Here is a 16,997-nt window from a genome sequence, read left to right as displayed (position 1 = left end):
TTATAGGATATAGAACAGAAAGTAAAGAAATATTCACTTTCAAAAAGGACGTCTAAAGAACCCTTTTTTGAAGCGTGTGTACTAGGGTTATGACTGAAAGTGTTTTCAAAATTTCTACTTTCCTGATGTTGCATTTGGTGAACTTTTACATTACTTTTTTGAAGTTATTTTTATTGGGTCATGCAAAAACCTCCCGCACCCAACATCACCTCACTTTTGATAAATGCATGTATATTAAATAAATCATGATTATAAAATAAATTCATTGAAAGATGTGTAAAGTACTTTTATATAACAAATTGCTTAACAATTATAATTACAACAATTGTTAAGCAATTTGTTATATAAAAGTACTTTACACATCTTTCAATGAATTTATTTTATAATCATGATTTATTTAATATACATGCATTTATCAAAAGTGAGGTGATGTTGGGTGCGGGAGGTTTTTGCATGACCCAATAAAAATAACTTCAAAAAAGTAATATACAAGTAAAAGTTCACCAAATGCAACATCAGGAAAGTAGAAATTTTGAAAACACTTTCACAGTCATAACCCTAGTGTGTACAGAAATCAGTATTAGGTTTTAAATGTGAACAGAATTGTATTCCTTTTCACTGTTAAAAGGCAAACAACTTTTAATCGCAAGGTGTTGGCTCAGCGAGTGAGCATCCTTTTCTAAACGACAGGAACGACACACTACTTAGTTACCGGTAACTACCTGTATGACGAGAAGTCAGAATTGACATTCTTTAAACTAACACAGAAATAAATAAATTTTTAAAAATGGCAGATTGTTCTGAAGAACATCCTAGACGTTCACTGGTCTGACTAATTTTTCCATCAGGTCAGAGTGGAGTGTGTTTCTATGTCTTGGCTCAAGTAGGGACTAACGCTGGCTCAGGGGAAATGTGGGTGGAAAATGTGGCTTTGACCTGCAGGAGGAAATGCTAATGTGAACATGGTGGGTGTGTTTGTGAGGGGAGGGGTTTAGATGCCATATTCTTGTGTTAAGCATGGAAAGGCGACTCCAGGCTGGGTCTCGGTGTAGCGCAGCGGCTCAGGTAGTCGAGGCCAGGAGCTCAGGATACCGCGGCACTCTGCCTTCTTTTGGATACGCCGCTTTTCCTCCATCCTGCGCTCCAACTCTTCGTCCATCCTCCTCTTTCTCCGTCCCTGCTGAGTGAACAGAGCTGCCGCTTCCACCCAGCGTCCGCTGCAGGACGGGACCTGAGGTTTGGGACCCAGCCGTCGCCCTCCTCCTCCTCTCAGGCCCAGGTCTGACCTGCTGAGAACGGGACAGAAGCAGCCGCCGGTCATGAGTGGGAGATCAGGCCCTGTGGTGCTCAGGCTCGTCCTGTCTGTGAAGGAGTCGGTGCGCTCTTCGTAGGCCAGATCAGCAGGAGCAGAGCACTGCTGCAGGGGCCAGCCGCTGCGCACTTTCCCTCCGTTCTCCCCGCCGCCATCCTGACACACCAACTCGCCCTGCATTGTCTCCTCTTCTTCCACCTCTTCTTCTTCTTCCACTTCCTCCTCAGGTTCCAGCTCTTCTTCATCCTGCTGCTCGTCAGATGGGGGCGGAGCTCGTGGGTCTCTGAGGAAAACTACGATGACTGTGATGTTGTCGCTCGAGCCGGCGTCACGCGCTGAGGCCACCAGTTTGTGCGCCACCATGGCAGTGTCTCCATTATTCTCCTGAAGGTGATCCGAGACGACGCGCACCGCCTCCTCCGGACACACAGTGTCATAGAAACCATCGCACGCCAGGATCAGGTAATCCTCAGTGCCATCCAGAGGAAACAGTGCGTGATCAGCGTCACCGCAGATGTACGGTTTGTGCTCAGAGTCTCCTACACAGACAGACACACACACGACTTGAGTAATACATTCAACTGATTTAAATATCACACCGTTCCCCCATCAAGAAAAACTTATGCAACAGTTTAATTTCCAAAGTTGAGTGTTCTAGGAACAAAAAGTCCAGCAAATGTAATCTATTAAAACCTCTGAAATGAGTCAGTTCCATTCACACCCCCATTTATAGGCTGCAATTATTAGATCTAACAGTTATTCCATGAAATTGAGCTGTACATGAGCTGATGACCAACGAGGTGCGTAGCACCGAGTTGCCTATAAGCCATGTACGACAAGATTGAGTGGAATAAGTTTTATTCTATCCACATTTCACTGGATTTTGAGAAACAAAGTGTCTGACTTCATTTCTGCATAGAATGTAAACAAACCGGTGACATGACAGCAGCAATTTGTGAAAAATGCAATAATTCTTGGGGGGGGGGAAACCCACAAATACTTTCATTCCATATTTTGTTGCTTTGGGGGGGGTTTGAGTAGTGTTTTTATTTCGTCCTTGGTTGGTTCAGCAACACGCTTCGCCATTTTGTTTTTCCTCTACTCACTGTACATGAGCTGATATCTTAATAGTAGAGTAGCCAATCAGAGCATGCGATTGCTCATGTCCAGTGAATGTGGATAGAATACTAGATTATATTACCTTAGAACACCGCAGCAATCCAGCGAGAGTTTATTTAATTCAGACAACTGCTAGACATGCATCAACTTGGACTTTTGATTTTCACCTTTTTTTTTTTTTTTAAAGTTTAAAAGCCACATCACACCTGAGAATCCCCCTCTACTGTTCAGTTCTGGATTGGTTGTCAGGTGTTGATGAATTATCTAAAAACAGCATTCGAGCTGGGAAAGTGACAGGTTTATCTCAGTACATTATTGTTTCTATAGTAACAGCTCATTCAGAGTCGTGTCATAATTGTTGATCTTTATGTAACATTTATGGAAGGTGTCACCAGTGTCTGTGCTTTGTAACAGTCAGAGGTAAAGCCATCACCAAGTTTTCCCAGCACCTTCAGGACAGAGTTGACGACCCTCTCTTTGCGATTTTTCACTACCATGACAAGCTGCTGACACTGGAGACTCCTTCCATAAATGTTACATGTACAGAGAACTTTTAATCGGTCTGTGTGGAGCATCAGTTGTACGAGTCCCTGTGAACAAGCTGTTACTATGGAAACACTATATTAGGAGCTCGTTAATATAAACCTGTAATTGAGCTGCTGCTCTAGAAAGTGGATTGGGGTTTAATTTACGTACCAATGGCTCTTGATACAGACAAGCTGCCATTCACTCGCCACGTCCCGAACCAAATCACGCACCCACCGAGAGCTTCGATCCGTCGCTTCTCATCCTACAGACACACACACACACGCGCGCTTCAGTCAAAAATATCCATCAGCAAAAAAAATGACCCAAGAGCGCTGCAGTCCACCTCAATGTGTTTATAGTGATAATGTTCCAATTTACGTTTCATCAGCATCTTGCAGGCTGGTTTACTCCAACTGTTACTAGGACTGTAATCACTTAATTGCTTGTGAAAAATAATCTGAACTTTTTTGTAATTATGACCGGATCAACACGGGAGGAGTGTGTTATCTTTTCAGTCTGACTAATTCATTGTTTGACGCAAGGAGTGTATAAAAATCATTAGTAGTTGTGTAAAGGTGATGCATGCACACAGGTCCACAAGAAAGGTGTTCTGGAACTAGAGAAATCTCACTAAACTGTAACTAAATGAAATTATATTCACCAGTTGCAGACACTAACGTAATGGATAAAAAACATCCAGGCGGAGCGCGTGTGCGCGCGTGTGTCTCTCACCTCTCGATCTGGTTTGTGGGGTTTCATCAGTTCCACTGGTTGTCCTTTTTTCACCAGCATGACCTGCGAGTCTCCAAGCCAGGCAACGTACAGAGTCCGGCCTCGGAGGAAGGTCACGACCCCAGTGGTGCCACAGCGCAGGTTCTATCACACACACACGCAAACAGGTTTGAGAGTGTCAGGCCACAGTGTTCAAAGCTCAGGAGCCCTGAAGACAGAGCAGTCAGCCCTGAGCATAAGACACCTTCAGTATCCATCTAATCTAGCGTGAGGAAACGCGTGCGCGCGCACACACCTCTCGTGACGCTTTCTGTACAAAGCGCTCGTCAGTGAGTTTGAAGGCTCGGCACAGAGCTTCTGCGGGGTCCTGGCTGAACATCTCCTGCCTCACCAGGTTGACATGGAGGTGATTTGCAGCGTAGGTTGCAGCGTCGACACCACCGTGACCATCGAACACGGCAAAGAACGCCTGCTCCTCCTGATCCTGCAAACACAAACGCACTGCCGTCATGTTGCCTTTCTGGAACATGACACTATGGGTTCCAACCCATGCACGCCTCAGTATGTTAAAAGCATCTAAACTGCTTTTCTGATCGCAAATCTCGAGTCAGCCACACATTTGGCGCCACCTCCTCAAACCCCAAGCTAGATGTTTAAGAACTCGAAATTGACCCATCAGTCCAAATGAAAAGGGGTGTGGTCTCTATGCCTTGTCAGTTTTTACTGAGGGGGGTGTGGCCTCACACGCGCACAAATTTTATTTATATTTATATTATATATATATATATATATATATATATATATATATATATATATATATATATATATATATATATATATTCTGCCATCAAACTGTTTATTCAATCCTCTATCCCACTAAATCCATCTTTAATCCGATGTTTAACCAATTACATCAAGGAGTTATTGTCTGTCGAGGATGATACGCTTCCGTTTGTGCTTTTCAATAAAACAGTGAGTAAAGAGATGCTCCTGTAACAGTAATTAAGCTGCAGCACGACCCCTGGGTGTAATTCATCTGCAGCACTCGGTGCACTTTAAACCATTTTAATCCTCACACTCAGTAGTGGCTCCTATTCTCTTATTATAACGCACTAAATGAAATGTTTTGATAGAGTAAATAAAGCACTCTGCGTTCTCGGCTTTAAATCAGGTTTAATTACGAGCAGATTAAGAGTCGTTATGTGGCTTTAGAGAGAAACGTGATGAGGGTGAATAATCATTTCACTCTTCAGGAACCAGCAAGTGCCAACAACTAATACTTAACCAATAAACAAAAGGCCCAGTGCAAAAGCCTGCACACCCTTCGGCTACATCTCGTATGATTGCGACACCGATCGTTCGCTCATCTGCTCGAAAGTCCAAATGCACCTGAAGAAATTACATCGTACTACACATCCTGCCAAACCTCACATTAATACTACTGCCATTGAGGAGAGACTTTCGCTCTTCAAGGCTATTCTGAGCGCTAAACTCGAACCTTGTCAGGAACTTGATACCCATGATCACTGGCAACATATCAGGGACATGACTCATGCAGCAGCACTTCAGGCTTTCAGCAAGAAGGAACCCAAAAGCCAAGGTTGGTTCAACGCAAATATCACCATCCTCCAACCACTAATTGAGGAAAAGAGGAATGCCATGCAGAACTACCAGCGCAACCCTTCATCAAGCTCCTTCGATGCTTTCCGCCAGGCCAGAAAACGCACGAAAGCTGAGTGCAAGAACTGTGCCAACAGCTTCTGGATGGGTCTCCGCTCTGAGATCCAATCAGCTGCTGATAATGGTAATATCAGAGGCACGTTCAAGGGCATCAAGAAAGCAATCGGACCTACACAGCAAGTGCGCCCCATTGAAGGCAAAGCGGGGAGATTGTCAGTGACCAGTCCAAAGTGATGGAGTGCTGGGTAGAGCACTATAATGAGCTCTCTGGTGGTACAAGTTTTGTCTCTCCCCCTGCTTTCGATAAGATTGAAAGACTTCCCACAAAGCCTTGACGATGTTCCAACTAAAGATGAACTCTTCAAGGCAATCATGGTGTCATCTGGCAAGGCTCCTGGACAGGACGGGAAGCCAGCTGCTTTACAAGTGTTGGGAACAAGGTTCTGTCCCACAGGAGATGAAAGACTCAACCATCACCACTCTGTATAAGAAGGGTGACTGTAGCGACTGTAATAACTGGCAGGGTATCTCTCTACTATGCATTGCTGGAAAGTTGTTTGCCTGAGTAGCACTCCATCGCCTACAACTGCTTGCTGAGTGGGTGTACCCTGAATCCCAGTGTGGTTTCTGCTCCAAACGTTCTACAGTGGATATGATCTCATTGAGGCAACTCCAGGAAAAGTGCAGAGAACAGCCACTTTTCATTGCATTCATCGATCTAACAAAGGCCTTTGACCTGGTCAGTAGAGATGGCTGGCCTCTTTCAGATATTACCTTTTGATCAGTTGCCCTCCAAAACTCCTGAGATTCATTCAGTCATTTCATGATGGTACACAGGGGACGGTACAATATAATGGCAACATGTCTATGGCATTTGATATCAATAGTGGTATGAAGCAGGGTTGCGTACTGGCACCATTACTGTTCAACATCTTCCTTTCGGTCCTCCTCAAACATGCATTCAGGTCTTGTGACAAAGGAATCCTGCTGCGTACTCGAACTGATGGACAATCTCTTCAACCTTGCACGTCTTTGAACAAAGACAAAAGTTCGCAAAGTAACCCTTCGCGACTTCCTCTTTGCTGATGATGCTGCCCTTGTTGCACACAATGAGGAAGACCTTCAGCACCTTGACTGGTTCTCCAATGCATGCAGTGATTTTAGCATCAGCTTGAAGACAAAAGTTGTGTCAAGGTTCTGAAGCTACACCTGTCCATACCATCAAAGACTACACCTTGGATGCCATCCCACAGTTTACCTATCTTGACGCTACTATCTCAGACAATGCTTCTCTTGATGTGGAGATTGGAAAAAGAATTGGGAAGGCTGCAAACATAGCCAAGCTCTCATCTCGAGTGTGGGAGAACAAGAAACTCAGCACCCAGACCAAAATTGCTGTTTATCGTGCCTGCATTGGGAGTACTCTACTTTTACGGAAGTGAGTTTTGGACCACCTATGCTAGGCAGGAAAAACAATTACATATCTTCCACATGAGATGCCTTCGTCGCATTCTGTCCATCCTATGGGCAAATAAGGTCTCCAACAGCAATGTTCTTGAAAGAGCAGGCATTCCGTCCATGTACACCCTCCTCAGGCATAGCAGACTGAGGTAGCTGGGCCATGTTCGTTGTATGGAAGACGGTCGAATCCCCAAGGACCTCTTGTACAGGGAGCTGGAACGGGGGTTGAGACCTGTCGGCCGACCTCCGTTACGTTTCAAGGATGTCTGCAAGAGAGACATGCTCGAAATTGATTTACCACCTGCAACTTGGGAATCTCTCGCTGCGAATGGAGGACGGTGTATAATCAGACACTCGAAGCAGGCGAGCGCAAGCTTAATGCTGAAGCAGATGCAAAGAGGGCAAGGAGGAAAGGCTAATACCGGAGCGGCACCAACATCATCGGCATTTATTTGTGAGATCTGCAGCCCTATCTGCCTCTTAAGAATTGACCTGGTCAGCCACCAAAGAAAGTGTTGGCAAATGCAAGATGGGTTTCTCTTTTCATGAACACAAATATCAAAAATGATCATGAACAATAAATCGAAAGAATACTGGATCAAAAGTTTGTACCCCCTTTCTGGATAAAAGTCACTTGTTCAACTTTTACCTCTTAAATCCTGAGAGCAGCTTCTGAATCCTCATTCTCAGTCTGTCGGAGTAGTGCGTTATGAATATCGAGTGCTCTCTCTCTTTTGCTGCAGCTCATGTTTTGTCTGATGGAGAGAGAGTTTCTACTCTTTAGCTCCAGTAAAAGCTCTTCATTTATCAGCAGCACTAAAATAAGCCGGTCGTTTACATACAAATGCTTTATTGATTCAATTCAGAGCTATTAAAGCTGAACACACTGAGCTTTATCAGAAGATCATACGCTCGGTGTCAGGGTTTTGAGAAATGCGCCTGAAGTTCAGCCAAACTTTCATATGAAGCAGTAAATCTTCTCTCCTGGCCCTTAGATAGCTTTAAAAAAAAAAACAACAAAACACCAATAACGTAATAGCTGGTAACTTACTAGCTGTTCACCACTCATGAATGTGGGAACAGTAGTCGAGCTGTGTTCTTAACCAACGAGCTGTAAAAGTGACGAGTCTGATGGATCTGAATGTGACTCCTGTGTAGGTTCCTTTGTGGTAAAAACATTGTGTGACGCCACACAACTTTCAATGTCCTTTATTCTTGATCAGCTGACTTAAGAACCATCATAATTGGTTTTAGTGTTGTGCAGACTTTTCGGATCATGTGTGTGTGGGGCAGTTACCTGCAGGTTGAAGAGCGTGTTAAAGTCGGGTATGATGACGTGCCTGTCTTCCATCTTGCGGCGCATGTTTTTAATGGCATGGATGGAGGTCTCGTAGTAGGCCTGAGAGCGGCGTCGCGGCGGGAAACCCTTCAGCCACACGCAACATGTCTCACACAGCTTATTGAAGACCAGACGAGCCAATTTCACTGCCTCGATCTCTGTTCAGGAACACACAAGCATCAGACATGTTCCAGTTCTACAAAATCTAAAAAGACAGTTCAGGTTTGTGAAGGACCACTGCACAGTTACCAAAGTTCAAAAAAGGCTATGAGTGTGTGCGTGCGCGTGTTCGGTCACACTTGAATGTGAGAATTGAGGACAGGAGCAAAAGAGGACATCTGCGAAGAGAGACACGCAGAGTGAAGACCTCCCCCTTCAGTTGCAGTATTTCAAGTGCATTTTTATTTTACATTTTAACAATTTTGTGGTTTATACAGATGCAGCATCCCTCCTGCCCCGTCGGTGCAATCTATACTTAATCTGTAATGTCAGGTCTGCCCTGCTGAACAGATTGCACCAGACAGCCGTCTGCATGTCCATTCCTCCACTACATGGTGTTTCACACTGAAGTCTACAAGGTGTGCTGCTTTGTGAAATCAGGTTAGCGACAGACACTGGGGACCGAGAGAGACAGACAGACAGACAGACAGACCGACCGACCGACCTGCTCTATATAAACAGGACATCAGCTTTAAACTTAAACATGCACAATGGGCTATCAGAGTACTACAGTTTAATGAGTCTTGAATTGAATAGTGTTCAGATTTTAGTGATGAGAAAGTGGACAGGAACGGAGTTAAACTGCTCTCGCCTGATGTGCCTGTCCGCGGGATCAAAAGAATACCATTGACGGACCAATGATGCCAATAGAGTGTTCCCTAAAATGTTTATTGCAAAGAGAAAAACGTCCACAACTTTTGGTTCCTATATCAAAATAATGTACAGGAATTGCAATGAAATCATATAACCGTATGATATACGTTACTGATGTACAAGGTTACCTAGGCCCCTGGAGCCAGGCGATGAGCTAATCACTCGATATGTAGATGGCCCAAGCGACCAACTTTCAGCAACAAAGTGATGAGGGAATCGCTTCCTGTGTGTACAGCCCTTTACCAAACACCAACTCTACTCCATTACACCAAGTACTGAAGAATGGAGTTTTTGAGGCATTAAACCCCACTGGGATATCAAGGAAAGAAGCTTCCTGTACAGAAGTGTGGAAACTTTTTTTTTTTCTTAAAGCTCTCCACACATGATCTGTGGATAAAACCCTCATCCCTAGAGAAGATTCTATCACTTAAGATAAATCCAGCCCTCACAGACCATCTGCTGGTGTTACTCAGTCATGAGCTTTACAAATCCATGCTGAATTCCACACGAACACAATGGTTGTAGTAAGAACCAATTGTGACACCCCCACACACACACACGAGCGTAAATCTGAAGACCACACGTTTGATCTCTAATTCATCTGGCTGGAGCATTTCTCAGTCGTCCCCGCTTCCAATTCCTCTGCCATTTCCATTCGAATATAGAAAGTTAAGAAAGCAATTCAGGCCAGAGTTAAGTTAGTAAGTGACCTGATTCTGCAGTCGAATAGGAGAGAGCGAGTTTAAATTGTGCAGAGTGGCCTACATTCACAGCCGATAGCAGTGCGGAGGCAGCAGGACGGAAGAGTCTCTCCCTGTTTGAGCCTCTCGAAGACCTAAAATCATCGGCTTTTGGGTCACGGGCGTCCTTGGAAATACCCAGAAATGTCAAAGCCAATGTCGAACAAGAGCAGCGCTCTCTAAGGGACTCAGATGCACTTTTCAGCGATGCAGATTGAGTGCTTTTGCATTTCAACTTGGAAGCAGAAATGAAAGGTTTTTTTTTTTCTCTTTTTTACAGTGAAAATGGTGTACATGTTAAACACTATATAACTCCATTTCCAGTTGTGTTCAGTTATGTCTGAATCTTTGGGCTGACGGATTCAACACGATTCGTGATTCATCCGTTTTCAGTTGAACTCAAAACCAATTCACTTCAGCAAGCATTTTATCCTGGTCAGGGCCACGGTGTGAGACAGGAAGACACCCGGAACAGGACGCCAGTCAATCACAGGACACATCGCGACACACCTCTCTCGCACTGTGGGGCAATTGATCTTAGCCAGTCCACTTACCAGCCTGTTGTTTTTTTTAATGCCTCCGCCACCATAAGGTGCAGGAGGCATTATGTTTTCGGGTTTTCCGTCTGTCCGTGCGTCCGTCCTGAAACCTTGTGAATGCGATCTCAAAGGCCAATGAAAGGAATTTCACCAAACTTTCACCATTTGTGCGCTTTGGGACAAACATGAACCGATTTGATGATTTTTAAAAAAAATAAAATACACTCCCATACCACCCTCAAATCAATTCAGGTGGTTTCATTCAGTTGACAGAAATTGGATTCAGCAATTTGAGTCAAACTTCCTAACCGTTATTCAGCACCGTTCACAAACATTTGTAAAAATACATGCGTATTATTGACAGAAGAGGGGAAATGGGAGTCACTATCATGGACCGAAATGAAATTATTTTAGCAACACTAGAAATATTCTGCAGTTGGGTGTTTTGAATTTTAGTGAATCTCATCAAAATTAGTTAAAAAAAATGTTAAATACTTAGATAAAACATGTGACCATTTACTATGGTCCATCTTTCACGCTAGCTGTTTTTCCATCAACCTGCTTAATGTGCAATTTGAAATGGTGAACTTAAAGTAAGACACACGTGAATTTTGGGGGGGGGGGACCTCAGACATCACAAACAATTTACACTCACGAGTTGTTTTCAGATGATTTGATAGTGATATTTTGCAAAATTTAAATGGAAACGGTTTTCCTCATTTAAGTCACATGACCAGAAGAGCAAATTGAAATGCCATCTTTGAGGGGGAAGGGAAAAAAAAAAAAAAAGCATGCTGTGAGAGCTATTGCAAGAGGTGAAAACTCAGCTTTAAATCAGATAATCACTCAGCGGAAACACACAACATTCACAGTTGTTTTAAAAATTGCAACAAAAACACATTGCTTCTACTGTACGCAAAACTGCAGTGGAAACCTGGCTACTGTTGGGACATTAGCCAGGTATGCGAGTTCAGATCCAAACAAATGGACACGCCCTTGCACCGATGCGTGATGTATTCATCTCGACGGGTCCGAGCAGACATGCCGCCTTTGTTTGCAATAATAAATTGAAGCAGAACTGAAATTCAAATTATTATTTTTTTAAAATACAGGTACCTGGGACTTAACACTTTAGAATTTTGTTCTAATTTGGAACCAAGTTTCAGTTCCCAACCCTATTCTACAGCATTAAGCAGCAGAGATATGGAGATAAAGAGGTTTTGGTTTGGAGTGAGACACAGTGAAGCGTTACAATATCAGTGTTGTTTAAACAGTGAACACTCACGAGGAATGGTTTCAGTCTCTGTGCCGTCCTCTGTGGGCTTGGGGAGGTGACAGCTGGAGAGATCAGTCTGTAGAACGCTGTCAGCTGTACCACGGGCCAAACCTGCCGCCAGCGGGAACGGACAGTTACTGTAAAACATGCGTACAGAGAGACACAATAATGCAACAGTTTGGATAAAAATGACCTCTCAAATCCAGTCAATCAGCTGAGTGTTCAGTGCGTGAAGTCTTGTATTGGAGCTATGAGACTAACGTTGCTAATGTTATGACACTTTCTTAGCATATTTTATATTGTGTGTAAATTAATGTACCTGAAAGACTGGTAATAAATTTGTAGTAAATGTCCCAATAATGAAGTACAGCTGCAAATTCTGCTAAAGTCTGAAAGTTAAAAAAAAAAAAAAAAAAAAGTAACGACTCGCCAACATTCTGGAGAATTCTCTGCTCAGGGTGCACGTGGTGAAGACTTTGAACGTTAACGTCTCCACAACTAAAGCGACAGAACAATGAAAACCTTCCCTGAGCTGAAATGGACAATTAGTCTGTGTTACAGTCAACTACATGATTGTTTTTATTGTGAAGTGTGTATTAGTCTCATGGTGTCGTGTGTTCCTTTGTATTACTGTGTATTAGTTTGTGTGTGTTTCAGGAGACGCGCATTAACTCAAATGATGTATCGAAACCCTGCCTCACACAGCGCATGGATTCACATGCCATCACTAACATCATCCTCATCCTCTCAGGTAGGGTCGAATCGTCTTCTCTCTGCTCCCGTAGCAACATGAGGCCACCCATGGATGCTGCTTGTAACCATGACGACGTAACTATGACAACAAATGGTGGCAACAGAGCAGCAGGAGGAGAAAACACGCTGATGTCCTATGCAAAGGACTCTGGGTATTAGAAATTAGAGCAGGTCTTTTACACACACACACACACACACAAGCTGCTCTTGTGGACAGGAAAGTGGAACGCTGTGTCTCAAGGACACATCAATGACAGCCTGCTCTAGATGTGTCGAACCAAGGGAGGAGAAACCACCTATCCGCACAGACACACGCGCGTGTTAAGATCAGGGTTGCAAGTTTCAATTTATAGTTAAAGATCATTTACAAAATGTCAGTGTGGTTCCTCTGGAAGCCGTTTCTATTCTGCTACATCAGTGTAGTGTACAGTGAACGAAAGTAGTGTGGTTTGAGACACAGCTGTTGTCTCTTCCTGTGTCCAGCAGATGCAGGTTTCGTGCTGGCAGCGCCCACAACCTCATTCTCAGAATGCTTCCCTCAAGTGCTTGTTATTGTTGGTTATAAAAGACATTTAGCACTTCTGCATTCCTTCTCATCGTGAACGTCAAGTCTACTTTTGAGGTGTTCGCTAAAACGATAAAGAAATTGCTAAGGAATGGTAACCCTTCAATGTTAGATCATAAATAACCGAGTTGTCAGGGACAACCAGGTTCAGTTTCTCATCCACCATTGTTATCTTAAGTCCTGCCCCTTCTTAATTGGTCAATAAGAGAAACGTAACATTCACGAGCTTGGCAGGGTTCCTGAAGTTTAAAAAAAAAAAAAGTTGTGTGCTGAGGAGGTCAAGTTCCATCACCACTGAAAGGATTTGTATTGAATATAGATGCTGCCAGCACAAAGAACGCATCGTGTGCATGCAGGCCGCAGTGCCTCCATTTTCAAAACCACTCCCATCCACACAGTCTTGTGAAGAAGCATACTTGACTCCACATCAAACAAACATTTGGAAAATTGCTCACATGAGCCCGAACATCAACCATTAGCCCAAATGTCAAATATCTTACTTTCAGTTTGGAAGCTCAAGAAGAGGGGAGGGGAAAAAAAATGCATTAAAAACACCAACAAGGTCCAAAATCAAGTTAAAACTCCATGTGTGAGGATTCATCGACCTGATGAGTAGCCGTGATAAAAACACAATCCAAGCAGATTCATAACACGTTAAAATCACACGCACAACAGTCCTGTGAAGGTTCAGGCTGACCGTTTTTTTTAAAATGCATTTTTCTACCATTCAAAAACACTTTGTGGATGAGGTCTTAAAAAAATAAAATGTAAAAAAAAAAAAAAATAATGTGGGCAGACCGGGGCGGCACGGTGGTGTAGTGGTTGGCGCTGTCGCCTCACAGCAAGAAGGTCCTGGGTTCAAGCCCCGGGGCCGGCGAGGGCCTTTCTGTGCGGAGTTTGCATGTTCTCCCCGTGTCCGCATGGGTTTCCTCCGGGTGCTCCGGTTTCCCCCCACAGTCCAAAGACATGCAGGTTAGGTTAACTGGTGACTCTAAATTGACCGTAGGTGTGAATGTGAGTGTGAATGGTTGTCTGTGTCTATGTGTCAGCCCTGTGATGACCTGGCGACTTGTCCAGGGTGTACCCCGCCTTTCGCCCGTAGTCAGCTGGGATAGGCTCCAGCTTGCCTGCGACCCTGTAGAACAGGATAAAGCAGCTAGAGATGATGAGATGTGGGCAGACCCTCAGACATTAAATTGTCACCTGCTGAAAATAAGTGGCTCAAAAATCATGATCACTTAAAATTATTCATTTACTACCATCAGTGTGTGAGGGATCATAGTGAATTAGTTGCACAGAAATGTGCAGATGAAAAAGAAAATTAAGAAGGGGTGAAAGAGGGATACAAAGGGAGAGAAAAGACGCAAATTGCCATCACTTTCTGGGATCCACCCCCGCATTTCCATTCATAGGAAAAAAAAAAAAAACCACACACGTCAGCGGCAGGCAGGAGGGGGCGTCAAGGTGGGGAGTCCTAATTGGCTGAAGCAACTGTGTTGGACCAATCAGAGCGCTCTGTTTACTGAGCAACGGGACGCAGAGGAATGAGGATTAGTGAGAGAGACAGACAGATATACAATAAGAAGCCACTTTGACGTCATTAGTATGGTATTAAAAAAAAAAAAATGTAGCTCTAACACACCAATAGTATATGGGATTTTCCTTTGTGGGTGTGTGTTAGAGAGAGAGAAATCCACTGTCACCATTCCTTAACAAAAGCCTGTGTGTGTGTGTGTGTGTTAGTTACAGCTCTCCCCAAGAGACCCTTCAAGCTCCAGCTGCACAATCATCCAGTGTTACACAACACTGATGTGTACTGTGTGTGTGTTCATTGTACCCTCCCAAAAGCCATGATCTAGGTGAGAAAGGTTGTTCGTTTTTGGAGTGCGTACGTGGGTGCAAATGGGTTTGTGGGTGTGTGTTGAGTGCTTTGAGTATTCAAGGCTGTGTGTGTGTGTGTGTGTGTGTGTGTGTGTGTGTGTGTGTGTGTGAGAGACGAATGCAGGTGGATGAGTCACAGGTTGTTAATAGCAACATGCAGGAATCGTGCAACACTAATTCTACAGCCTGTCCATCACTGAGGACACACAAACGACCATTTCCATGTCTTTCTCTCAAGGACCTGAGAGAGACCATCTTTAACCCCTGAGACAGACAGACAGACAGACAGACACACACAGAGACATGGAGTGAGCCAGACAGTGAGGTCATTACTCCATGCTTTTTTGCAAAGCTGAACAAGATTTTCCTCCGTCTCGCTCACACAAACTTTGCATACCTACTAAAAGTGCATAGAGTGAGTATTGGCCACATCACTCACACGGTTTGTCACAAGTAGAACCTCTTCAGAAAGCGAGAACAATTAACCATCTTCCTATAGAAAGCGTGTTAATGTGTGTTTCTTTTGTGTCTTAAACGTTAAAGCAGCAGGATTAAGATCTACATCATGAGAGCATCAGTGCTGCCCAAGCGTCGGAGTTTGTTTTATTCTCTGTAAAACTAAGGTGGTACATTTCTTCACCTGAAATTTGTACTGATCGTTCTATATAAAATCCTCCAAACTTCCAACCACTCACTCAAAAAACCACACTAAAGACAATCTCAGACACACCGTGAGATCCAGAAGATACAGAACCACAAGGTGGGAGAATTATCACCTGGGAAAAAAAGTCATTATTTTGATTTAAACACCTCATTATTTTGAATTACTACTTCAAAATAAAGACTTGGTAAGACAAAATAATGACATAGCAACTGAGGAAAATTACACCCCGTGGCTCATGCCTTCCTTAGATAGACAATAAAAACCCAAAATGTAACGTCTCTGTATGAAAAGATTAACAGAACTACAGGTCACTTGTCTAAATGTTCCACACAAACCATGAAAAACATTTCTGAACAGCACTGAAGATGTTCTGAAGGTTCTACTGTTACACCACTTGGGAACCAACGAGTGGTGTAACAGTAGAACCATTTTTCATCCATCGAATTGGTTCATGAACAGTGTGACAATGTTGAAGGAGTTTTTTTTTTTTTTAAACAGCCTCGTTTAATCTCTTTCTCAGACATTTTCCTTAAGGAGCACCTCTAGATGTGTGTTACTCCATTTCTCCTCACAGGAGTGATTATTCTGCAGGATCCAGATAGACCATACCATCTCTGAAGCACAGTTCTGTAACACACACACACTCCCAGTGGGAGCTGACCTTCAAATCCTCAGACACCCGAGGAGTCAAAACAGACCTCAACAATGGAAAGGGGAGAAGGCACGGCTTTGCGTCCGGTGCATTTGCGTATCCCTGCTCTGCATTTGCCAAACAAATGCCTTTATTCCCCCCCCCCCGACTCCACATTATGGAAAGCAGCGGCTGGACTGAGGCACGACACATCACGAGCGGGAATCCCACTCGGCAGCAGACAGGCTGATGCGGTCTCTTACGGCTCGGAGATCATCAATAATGCAGGACTCACACTATAAACAGATCAGGCAGATGGAATGGAGCTCAACGTTTAGTGGTTTAAAAATAAAAGTCACTTCCTATTGAGAATAAGCTTTAATAAAAAAAATAATAAAATGAAAAAACCCACACCATTATGAAAATGTGTGTTACAAAATAGCTCTAATCAAATCCAAGAACACCACTGCCGGGAACAATCTAACTGTCAGGAATGGTTAGACATTTAAAATAAAAAAAAAACAACAATTCAGCGTGAACAAACAGTTTTCCAAATAAAAACACATTTAATCTTTCATTACTAAATTAATTACATTTATAAACAATCCTATGGTTCTGGCATTCACACATGGCGGTGATGTGCTAAATGATGGCGCTCTGACTTCATTTCAGCTCAAAAACGCCTCAAAACGTTCGATTCGGATTCAGTAAAAGTTCAGAAATTTCCATAGTAGTTCTTCATGATATTCACTACCTTAGGAGTTGAAATGTTCCATTCACCGTCATGACACAAAGCTGCTCCTACTTCTTATGGCACAACCACGAAAGTTGTGTTAGCAGTCGATGCCAAGTACAATTCTAGCCATTCTGAATCTTTTCTCACCAGTTTCTCAATAAACCTGAA

General features: G+C 43.5%; 1 protein-coding gene across 2 annotated transcripts in view; it reads right to left on the bottom strand.

Annotated features, from left to right (window-relative positions):
• Positions 1-556: 556 nt before the first annotated feature.
• The window catches only part of ppm1e (protein phosphatase, Mg2+/Mn2+ dependent, 1E), a 39,882-nt gene continuing 23,441 nt past the window's right edge, over positions 557-16,997 (bottom strand). For both annotated transcript variants that reach the window (XM_060909174.1, XM_060909175.1), the window contains exons 2-7: positions 11,609-11,736; positions 8,130-8,329; positions 3,987-4,175; positions 3,692-3,835; positions 3,128-3,221; positions 557-1,851 (exon numbers count right to left, since the gene is read on the bottom strand). In XM_060909174.1, the coding sequence (XP_060765157.1) occupies positions 992-1,851; positions 3,128-3,221; positions 3,692-3,835; positions 3,987-4,175; positions 8,130-8,329; positions 11,609-11,736 (1,615 nt within the window). In that variant the 3' untranslated portion in view covers positions 557-991. The remainder of the gene's footprint in view (positions 1,852-3,127; positions 3,222-3,691; positions 3,836-3,986; positions 4,176-8,129; positions 8,330-11,608; positions 11,737-16,997) is intronic.

Source organism: Neoarius graeffei, chromosome 25, assembly GCF_027579695.1.
Source record: "Neoarius graeffei isolate fNeoGra1 chromosome 25, fNeoGra1.pri, whole genome shotgun sequence".
Taxonomy (NCBI): Eukaryota; Metazoa; Chordata; class Actinopteri; order Siluriformes; family Ariidae; genus Neoarius; species Neoarius graeffei.
This window is presented reverse-complemented; position numbering and strand designations above follow the sequence as displayed.